General features: G+C 40.2%; 1 protein-coding gene across 2 annotated transcripts; it reads left to right on the top strand.

Annotated features, from left to right (window-relative positions):
* Positions 1-525: 525 nt before the first annotated feature.
* Positions 526-6,367, top strand: LOC135513564 (LIM/homeobox protein Lhx6-like). 2 transcript variants are annotated; one of them, XM_064936452.1, is made up of 8 exons: positions 526-1,046; positions 2,280-2,462; positions 2,661-2,782; positions 3,757-3,977; positions 4,260-4,360; positions 4,827-4,922; positions 5,092-5,272; positions 5,505-6,367. In XM_064936452.1, the coding sequence occupies exons 1-8, from the start codon at positions 969-971 to the stop codon at positions 5,585-5,587; spliced, it is 1,065 nt and encodes a 354-aa protein (XP_064792524.1). In that variant the 5' UTR covers positions 526-968; the 3' UTR covers positions 5,588-6,367. The 2 variants fall into 2 exon arrangements, with proteins under 2 accessions (XP_064792524.1, XP_064792525.1); XM_064936453.1 differs by lacking the exon at positions 526-1,046 and adding an exon at positions 1,739-1,910.
* Positions 6,368-11,338: the final 4,971 nt, after the last annotated feature.

Raw genomic sequence — 11,338 nt, forward strand, 5'->3', positions numbered from 1 at the left:
TCATACCTCCAAGGAGCACTTAATGTCCTCGCAAACACGTTGAACACTGTTTTCAGTGTGTTCTCTCGACATGAAAGATGGGCGGCATGGTTTTCTGGGGAGGGATACTTTGATGGAACACACACACGCTTCTGACATGTCCACGTATATTGAGAGATTTTTAAATGTAAGAAACCAGACCAAATAAGTAGACCTAGATTTTGTGTTTGATATTGTGTGTATTTGAACATTTTCTGTATCTTTCGGCTTAGCAAGAACGTAAGCATTCTGCTGATTCAACTCTCAAATCATCACAAGCAGGCCTACTGCACACAATGAATGTGAAAAACCATGTTCTACATTTTTCTAAAGCCACATTTTTTTATTTACATAATGGTATTTATTTAATCAACTGTATATCTCATATTTATGCTTATGTTTTATGCCAAAAAAAAATCTGATTTCTGCTCTTTTTGCCACCCACCTATTCCTATTCTTCTCAAAGCAGACGGGGTGTAACTTCCATTTTGAAGAGGTGGAGGGGGAGTGCCTGAAGGACCAGTTATTGCCCGTCCCCAACCGCTCAAGAGCTTTCTTGAATGGACACCGGTCGCTGAATTTGTTGAAAGCACCGACTGACACAGAGGAGAGCGCGCGGGATAGGCCTACCCAACTCAGCGCATGCCGATACATCGCACGCCACGGCTCACTCGATTTGGACTAATTCAGAGAAAGTGGCTGCAGCTTCAACAACACAATGCAAAGAACTGTATCTTGGAAATAAACACCAACAGGCAGTGACAGTAAACTAAACAAAAAAGGCTAACTGTCTTAGATAATTCAACTTATATTTATGGAGTTTCGAGCCAGGGAAAATGCATTTTGCTGTTTGTAATTTGTCATGCGTAAAATCATAATTCGCTACTCAACCCATCCCGGGACAGATTTGGATACCGCCTGCCTCTTAACAGTGTTAACGGGTCTCCTGCATGTACTGGAAAAATGAAGCTCTGTCCCCACACCCAGAGGAGAACAAAGTTTTATTGGACAATGTGTTCGTTGATCAGGTACATCACATGACATATCATTTCAAAATGTGCCTATGCTCTATAGGCTATCGACTCATTACAAGTGAATACTAATTTGCTTGCGCTGCTCTCTGAAATATCCTAGCGGATTGTTTTTTTGTTTTCCACGCTCCAGCCTATGTTTAATGACAATTATATAGACATTTCACATTTGTGCTAGCGTAATTTCGTTTAAACGAAGGCCAAAATGGATTCTGAATCCCACCCAAACCCAGATTTTTGGCACTCTTGAATACCGTTATAATCACCAAGAGAGCTTCAAGTGGCCTATCATAAGCGAAGCCGAGACAATCACGCTCCTTTATGTTTCAAGTTATGTACATTGTCTCCTATGAATAGTGCGACGTTCAAGGGCCTCTTCACATCCTAGGCTTGTGTACAGAAATTCGATTTTCGATTACGGCTATTAAAATTAAAATATGCAATTCTTCTGGTGGCGCGATGCCTTCTCTGATTGACAGTTGAAATTGACACCCTGGCTGCCTCTAATCTCGAGCATTTGAAGCCATCACTAATTGCAGGTAGTCCATCTTTTCAGTGTTTTCGATTGCATGGGAAGTATTAGGCTATGCGATTATTTTAGGAGGTAGCCTACGGGTTGTACATAAAGGAGAAAATAAATCCTAATTCTAATTGCTTCATCAAAATTATCTTTTGTTGCCAGGGTTTAAATGCCTGAGAAAGTATTATTCATTGTTTGCACCGGATATAGCTTGAGGTATGGGCTGGTAGGGATGCATAGCCGAAAGCGCAAAGCAGAGCAGGGCGCAGAGCAGACTTCAGTCGCAGCTCCAGGCTTCGTCTACACGGTTGTTTTTCCACAAACAGAATAGCTTCATAATGGTGAGTTATTAAAACATAAGACATTAACGATTTAATGTGATCAAAATAGGAACTTCGACATGATCATTGGAGACTTGGCCGAACTTCGACTCCCTTTTTTCATTTCCCAACCCCATTTTCATAGTTTACTTTTGTGACAGGCCTTTGAAGTTTTGTTTTCAGTAGCATATTGTTGTAGTAAGCCCATTTCATTCGATTTTTTTGTGTGTATTTAGGCCTTCTCTACACAATGCTTGTTTTTCTTGTAACGGATGAGGGCTTGTCCTGTACGGTGCTATGTGTCCTGTAATACATACAGTCTATAGGTCTTTTACCTTGCATCCAGGTCACTATACGATTCTGACAAGAAAAATCTCTTCCAAACCTCAGTCTCACTCCGACGGGGAGCCTCACGAGGATGTGAAAGTAGAGGCTCCTTTCTTGCCCAGTCCTCCGGTAACACCGTCTATGTGCTCGCCTCCGACCCTGGCCTCCCCGACGCCGGTTCGGTCTACCGGGAAAAACCAGTGTGCCAGCTGCGGCACAGAGATCCAAGACAGATACCTACTGAAGGTAAGCATTATAATGCCTTTTATTACACCGGTCAAATCAAGTATCATTTACGATTCAATTTCAAACCTATTTCTTCCTCACAAGTTGCCTGCATATTTGCATAATCTTTCAAGTTCTTCAATTTTATAGAATATGTACCCCAAACAAATTATATTATTATTATTATTATTATTACGAGTAATTTATTTCTCATGGCAGGTGAACAATTTGAATTGGCACGTGGGATGTCTGGAGTGTTCAGTCTGCAGAGTATCATTACGTCAGCACAATAGCTGCTACATCAAAAACAAAGAAATCTTTTGCAAATTGGATTATTTCAGGTAGGGTAAGTTTTGCTATTTGTTTTCCATAAAATGTAGGGTGCTGTATGTTCTATGTTTGGCTCTAATGTTCACAAACAATGGATTACTTATCACATTTTATTGCAGGGAGATCGTTTAAGATTGACTATACTGAGCGTATCCTATTTCTATTCTGTTCCGTTGGTATATAGATTTTTTTTAAACAAAAAATACATTGTGTTCTTATGTCTCGGGGCAAGTAAACAGGATTGGACTGTTTTTTTTTGTATCGTCGTAACGTCTAAATCACACCAATTCATAGACACGCATTACCTTTATTAAAGGAAAAACAAATCTGTTACCACGGCTTTCCGAATAAACCCATAGTCCATTTATAACATCAGAAATATGAACACTTTTACACCCAATACCCATTTTTTGTCAAAGTTACTTCGGAATGTTTCTCTTTAGATATATTTAAATTATTGCCTTTTTCTGAAAATGTTTATCAACATTTTTACTCTCAATAATGATTCTTACATATTTGAGATCACTACATTTAAGCTATTCGTTTTCGTTGTTCTTCATTTATCAATTCATCATTCCCTCCTTCAACCAGGGCCACTGCTAAAATACTGTTTAATTTATCAAGGGCTTTTTTTCTCACTCACAGAAAGTTCAAATTTTCGTCATAAACTGGCGGGTCTATAGGCTGTTTGTAGCATGCCAACTAATTAAACATAATTTATTGTTGTATTATCATTATTCTCTAATTATATTGCTATTGTTATCCCATTGCTGTTGCTATTATTGTTTTAATTAACAGTAGGCTCAGTTATATTTGACTAAAGTGAAATTAGATTGGAAAAGCAATGCTGTTGGTAATCTTTTACAATAAGAGTTTCTTTCTATTTCTGGCCTGCACAACATTTCCGTTGATCACACATTTACTTTAACTAGTAGCAGTGAAAGACGACTAAAACTGCCTCCTTCTCATCTTTGTCTCATCACAGTAGGTTTGGCACCAAGTGTAGCCAGTGCGGGCGCCAGGTGTTTGCCACTGACTGGGTACGACGGGCACGGGGCAGTGTGTACCACCTGGCCTGCTTCGCCTGCTACTCCTGTAAGAGGCAGCTGTCCACGGGGGAGGAGTTTGGTCTGGTGGAGGGCAGGGTGCTCTGTCGGACCCACTATGACACCATGGTGGAGAACCTCCAGAGAGCGGCGGAGAACGGTAGGTCTTCCGACGTGTGTCTCAGACAATGTCAGGGAGCAGGGTACCCAAATATGAGCCATGTATGGGATATTCTCAAGTTAGGTTTCGTCCCTGTGGGAAACTGTATTGGGGAAGAATTCAGACATAATTCGTGTCATACATGTCTTACCCAGAGGAATTGATGTTTCGATATCCAGCACCTGCACCAATTGCATGTGTATGATCTCTTTCAGGTTAGCTAAAGTGAACAATATTAAACTGTGTGGTGATGTTTCTTTCCTTCTTGTTCCTGGGACTTAGGAACAGGTCTCACTTTAGAGGGAGCCTTGCCCTCTGATCAGGATGGCCAACCCAAACCAGCCAAGAGAGCACGCACTTCCTTCAGCGCTGAGCAGCTACAGGTACGGAAGGTGTGTGTTTATGTGTGTGAGTGTCTGTGAAAGTATGCACAGTATTTGTGTGTGACAGAGAGAGACGGAGTGACAGGGTGATATAGTTTCAGTATTACATTTTCCATAATTCAGATGAATGTGACTGTCTGACTGAATTTGCTTGATTCGGTGAATATACAGCTGAGTATGTAGCTTCGTGACTGAGTTTGCTTGATTCGGTGAATATACAGCTGAGTATGTAGCTTCGTGACTGAGTTTGCTTGATTCGGTGAATATACAGCTGAGTATGTAGCTTCGTGACTGAGTTTGCTTGATTCGGTGAATATACAGCTGAGTATGTAGCTTCGTGACTGAGTTTGCTTGATTCGGTGAATATACAGCTGAGTATGTAGCTTCGTGACTGAGTTTGCTTGATTCGGTGAATATACAGCTGAGTATGTAGCTTCGTGACTGAGTTTGCTCGGTGTGTTCTCAGGTGATGCAGTCTCAGTTTTACCAAGACAACAACCCTGATACCCAGACCTTACAGAAGCTGGCAGACATGACAGGACTGAGCAGACGGGTCATACAAGTATGTATGATAATATCAAACTAGTGGGTGTAATGTTGTTAGACATATTGAAAATGAATGTACGATGTAATAAAATAGATCATTTGATATGATAAAATAATTCATCTTTACCAGATTACGTCTTGCATACGCCATTCAATGATCTTTAGTAATGTTACATTTTCAATAGGTTTGGTTTCAAAACTGCAGAGCAAGGCATAAAAAGCATCCTCCCCCCCAGCACAACGGTCACCTCCAGGGCGCCCCTTACCCCCACTCTAGATTGCCCCCCTCACTGCCAGACAACCTCTACTCCCCCTTCAGCAGTCCTGACAGACCACACCTGCTGTCTCTGCATGGATATATAGACAGTGAGTTGGTTACTCCCTCTCGATGGACAAAACATACATGTACATCGAGGTGACTTTGTCTCTAACAGAATTTTCTACTTTTTTTACTCTACCAATTAACATGATCAAAGATATGATTCTACCCATAGTGTATTTCAGTTCACGTCACATCACATATGGCTTCTTGTGCAATGTATTTAGTCTTATTGCATTTAATAAAAAAATATATATTTCTGTTGCTTCCTGTGCACAGGTCATCCCTTCTCAATGCTGTCCTCCCCTAACCACCTCATCCACCCAGGCATGAGCTTACCACAGTTGCCCATCAGCCACTAAGTCATGCCCCTGAGACCACCTTCTCCACAAGCCGTCTCTCTCGCGGACCTTTCCATCCCAAATCTCTTGAGAACAGTTCAACATCTGTCTCTTCTATTTTACTACACAAGAGGACTTTTACCGTCTCCATAGTATGTCAAGGTGTCACATATTCAAATGGATGGACGGTTTTTATAAAGGCAGCTAGACTTTAGATCGTCGTGGGAAAAACATCCCAGTTCAATACAAATGTGGTAATCATCAGGACCAGATTACATCACCCATTACTTGACAGGGAATGAGTTGGATCTCCAGGACCAGGGTTAGGAACAAGAAGACTCTTCCAACAGAACATTTCAATTCAGTCACTGCGGATTCAGATTTTTCATTGTCTTATTCATCAACTTATAGTACTGAAGGTATTTTATTTTTCAATTCCATTCGTTTTAAATATGACTTTTTTCTGTCACTCCGTCTGCTTGTTTTCCTGTATAAAACCCTCCCATGCATGGACTTACATATTTCTGTGTAAGGTGAGGATGAAGACTCTTCTGATCTTGTGTGTTGAGAGAGAGGCGGTCTTGTGTGTTCTATTTACTTATTTCGCTTGTGAAACGGAAAGCTTGTGTCCATTTATTTATTTATTCAAAAAAGATACTTCACCAAGAAGCACTTTTAAAACTGCTTTCAAATGAAAGAAATCATTTATTGTAAATTGTACATATTTTACCGATGTAATAAAATGTGCCTAAAAGAGTGTTGGAAAAATAGATCTGTTGAAAAATAGATAATTTCACGTAAATTCACATAGAAATAAAACACTTTGGTTTTTCAGCAAGACATGAAGGATTTAATTCTTAGTGATCCCTTCGTGCACCAATCCCATTAACGGGATTGATTTGACAACACCCAGTTTCATAATCTTACGTTAAGGATTTAAATCCAATCATCTTGTGTAATACGGAGAATGCTGTGGTGAAGATAAAATACACACTTTAACTTTAACCCACCCACTCACCCCACTGATAGAAGCACCTTACACTCATTGAACAACATTAAATCCACCAGGCCACCCGGTAAAGGCCAAGTATCCTTCATAACCTGTATTTAACAGCAATATTCATAGGTATGTAACGGTCAAGCTACAGGTTGAGGGTCCCCAATTTAGTCCCTATGTGTTTGACGTCCGCAACAATCAATCCGATGGCAAGAACCATTTAAAGCGTTTAACTCTGTGGATTGTATTGATCTAGCACTCTGTTTAATTCCAGAAATCCATTTCATTGTGTTATTCTGAAATTGTTGTATTGATTGGCAGCACTCAAGCTGCATTTGTGGCAAAAAAAAAACGGAATAATGAACTCAGGAAAATATAGTCTTGACCATTTCCTTTGTTAGGGACCCAGTTATCTGTTTTAACACTTTGCCTGGATCAATTCTCATTTTAATGCTCTCTTCAAGTAGGTCGACGGTCCGTCTTCCCTGATATTTTAGAATTTGACAAAATTAGAGAAATATCCAGCTCAACGCACCTTGATAAAAAGCAGTACAATGCTTCAACATGTTTTACCAACTGTTATTCCTTGCCTTATAACATTGAAGTGAAACACAGATTATACATCACAGTGATTCAATTAACAAGCCTATTCAGACTCATTACATACAGTGTTTTCAGCTCACATAATCACAATTCTTGTGAAATCGTACATTGAGTTAAACAGGTCTTATCATATGCTATGAAAGTGAGACAGGAACAATACTCTGACAAGCCTCACACACACGCACACACACACACACACACACACACACACACACACACACACACACACACACACACACACACACACACACACACACACACACACACACACACACACACACACACACACACACACACTATAGTTAAATCCCTTCCCACTAAACAGCTCTGATACTCTTGCCACATACTGTGGAACACATGGAAACCACAATCATTCCATGCTAAAATATCAGCAACAGACATCTCTGTCTGGAGCTCACATATCTGGCATCCCAGTCGCAACCTCTCTCTCTATAATTCTGTCAGAGGGAATTCACTTGAAATCAAAGAATCTTGTTGTTGGCATTCAATGAAGGGACATGTGCTTTGAATTTGATGCATGACAGCACCAGCAAAGTATGTTTAACCAAGAAGAGGATGTACTGGAAGGTTTCTGTCTGTTGTTTGAGAATCTCAAGGATTCCAAATGTTTTAAGTGAATTGGTAAAGGCCAATAGGACCAATTGAAATGAAGATACATCCAGCCTCACCGGCCCTCTATTATCAAAGTTTTCTGCAGGCACAGATCTGGGATCAGCGTAGTCTTACTCAATCGATCCTCAACCATTAGGAAGGGGAGAATGCATAACTGACCTTAGATCATTGTTTAGTGGCATCAACCTACACATGCATGCACAGAAGGACCACTCTTCACCACAAGAGGGCATACATCCAATAACCACATCATCCCAAGCAATCGACTGACCATTGGTGCTCTTGGGAGTAGGAGTAGATGAGTTTCCCTTTGACACTGATTTAAGGTCAGGTTAGCATTTTCCTTCCTAATGGTTTTGTTATAGGATTGAGAGAGTAAGCTGATCCTAGATATATGCTTATGGGAAACTTCTACCCAGAACACGTTCTTGCTGCATTAGGAGACAAAGAATGCTAGATACATGACTGCATGTTTCTTGACCCAGTGACACTGTGTGTGGAGGGACACAGAAACCAGAGCTACAGTAAAAAGAGGGGTATATATTGTAGATAGAAGCAGCAACAATGGCTTCCCTTGTGCTCTGATTTGACTATTGAAGATTGAATTAGAGATGGGTATGCTTTGACTGAGCCAGGTGTGGTTCAGGGGAGATACGAAACCCACCCAACATCAGTGGAGCAACAAAGTGGACATTGACACATCTAAACAAAGACAAGGAGGAGGAAACGGAATCTCAAGATGTGATCGATTACAGAGAGAGATGGGCAAGAAGAACAGTCAGGTACAACAGTTGAACAGTTTGGAACTTTAATATTCATTGTAATTACTCAATAATTGTTATTTTTAAATATAAATGGTATAACTTTGTCTCTACATTATATTCAAAGACACTTTTTTGGTTATGCTTTTACAATCAAACCAAGTAAAAAATTAATCTTAATTCCTCGATGTGACTGGCTTTGCGAGACACCACCAATAAGTAATGCTATCAGCTATATCTATCTGATTTGCCTTTCTTGAAGCTTACTAGATGTAATCTGTGAAACAACCTTTTCATTTTATTTCATGCAAAGAACTGCCTTTGTGTGGAATAATAAACAGATGATTATCAATCAGGCATATTCTGGGCTACAGTCCAACTAAATGAGATATAAACGCAAATTAGATTTTTTTTTTGCCAAATCAAATTCTCTAAAAGCATGAAAGCATGAAGCAGACAGAATAGAGGTTTCAGAGCCACGGTTCTCTATGCACAAGCATCTCTGGTAGTTAGAACTCTCATTTTTTGTCATAATGTCATGCGTCTGCCCTGTGATTGGCGGGCTCAAGTGTTTACAGATGAAATGAGGCCCCTGTGCTAATGAATAGGACTCTGATTGCAGGATTCTTCTTTCAGAATTACAGCGTAGCTCCCCTGATGAGCAATTACATCTACAGTACCTCTCGTCTCTGCTCTGCTGCGTATTCACATCACATCACTGCTCCTGCTATTCATCATCATACTGATCAGCGGCACTCAACAGCTCTCGCAACAGTCAACAAAAGTGTGCTGACGGGTGCTAAGAGAATCTTCCTCTTCCTCCTCTTCCTCTTCCGAATACAACGTTTATTTCTGAAGTCTCATTTTCATTCTCTGCCGGCTTTTGTTGTCTGTGCATCTTTTTTTTCTGTTGTGAGAAAGTCTCATCCATACGGTGTATCACAATGAAGTACAGAGACAAATGACAGAAACAGGAATAATGCTCACAGAAGGGCTTAGACTATCTAGCATAGGTACTGATGGTGAAATACTGTGGGCTAGTAAAAAGGCAAGCATATTTTTCTAGTAATGCCTCAACTTGTTGACCTCGCTGAAAGGCTTCTCTGTCATTCTCCCCAGAGTATTCTCACCGGATATCGAGAATAATACGGAGATTCCCAGTCATGCAAGTTCAACACAAAATATGGGTTGATTGTGGCTTTTTTTAAGCATTAGAGAAATGTTGTTTTTGGAACACTATAGTTATACCTCGTATTTAAGGTATTTCTGACATGTAGCGTTATCCGTCAGTTGCTTTTGTGACAAGACAAAAGAAATGTCTTCATGAAGGAAGTTCAACCGCACTCTCTATTTTGAAACCCAAACTAGCTGGCTGAGGGCTAGTGGTTGAAAACCAGACCACAACGGTCTATAGCAGAGCACCGCTGAGAGAAACACTTCACTTTGAGGCCAAGAGCATCATGTTTATGGACATTATGTCGAGTTCGTTTTTAAAGAAAATACTGAACGGTATTACAGTCATTTGCATGTGCATTTTTGTCAAATAAGGGAGAAATGTGAGAATCTTCTAAAAATGTAGACTGTACACAGTGGATTCTAAATGCTAGAACATAAATAGCATAAGCTTCGATTCCTACAGTAGCACACAGTACTACACTAAGAACCATACAGATGTGAATTCAACATGAGGAGTAGCCTACCCCTGAGGTAAACTGAGGAAATAGCTAATACAAATGATTAACTTTGGCTCAAAGCCCACCCTCCACTTTGCAAAAATAAATATGAAACTTCAGCGTGAGTCAAAAATGTGTTTATTTATCAGGGTGACATCTTACAACTGTAAAGCAGTACTTGAGTTTGATTAATGATTGGCTACACTCATTACCCTATAATTCACTGGTAACATCTTGGAAGCATCATCCCGGCTGTGGCTGCTGAATTGTATTGTTCTGGCAGGGACCGGGGATCAGGCATCTGGAAGACTGGGGAGTAGACGTTTCCAAACAGCCTTTTAGCTTACAGAATATACCCCTGACCTCTCAGACAGAATTAGGGGAGAGTGGGGTAAGTTGAGACATTTTTCATTTTTTTTCATTCAGTATCACGTCAAGGGAAGTATTCTAACAAAGATATCTACATATATTTCAGGATGTGTATCCCTGGAAATAATCAGAATTCTTGTAAACATGCATTTTGAAAACATAGCTTTTCCAAAAAAAAGTGGTCTCTTGGTATGGGGTGAGTTGAGCTTAGGGACAGGGTAGGTTGAGCTGACCTTGGGTTAAGTGCGTGATGTCCTGTGACAGTAGGTCGGAGTTTAATTCATGGAATGTGGGTGTGGTGCATTGTATAATCTTAAATGTATGCCTACATTCAGATATAGATCTGTTCAATATCACTTAACCTTCCATTTCTTGACCAGTTGTCTGGGACGTTGTTCCGCTGTGCCAATTCATAGTCAAGTTCTCTGCATGAGGCTATTAAGCCAGTGAAACTGGTCCACGAGATTCTTGATATGTTTTGCAAGCTCAGACTTCATATCACTGTGTGCCTATCATAGCCTCTTTCGCACAGGTATGTCAAATGCAGAGTTCCAAAATCCCACAGCAAACATCCAGACTGGCCATAAGTACAAGCTTAGGTTCTTTATTATAAATTCAGCTTTAACAATGTCACTACATAAAACAATATCACTACGTACAAATGGGCTAGGATTTAGGGCTATAAGCTAACTATGAGCAAAGTCAAACACCAGCTGATTCACAGAGCGGTGGCCAA

Source organism: Oncorhynchus masou, chromosome 25 (genome assembly GCF_036934945.1).
Source record: "Oncorhynchus masou masou isolate Uvic2021 chromosome 25, UVic_Omas_1.1, whole genome shotgun sequence".
NCBI lineage: Eukaryota > Metazoa > Chordata > Actinopteri > Salmoniformes > Salmonidae > Oncorhynchus > Oncorhynchus masou.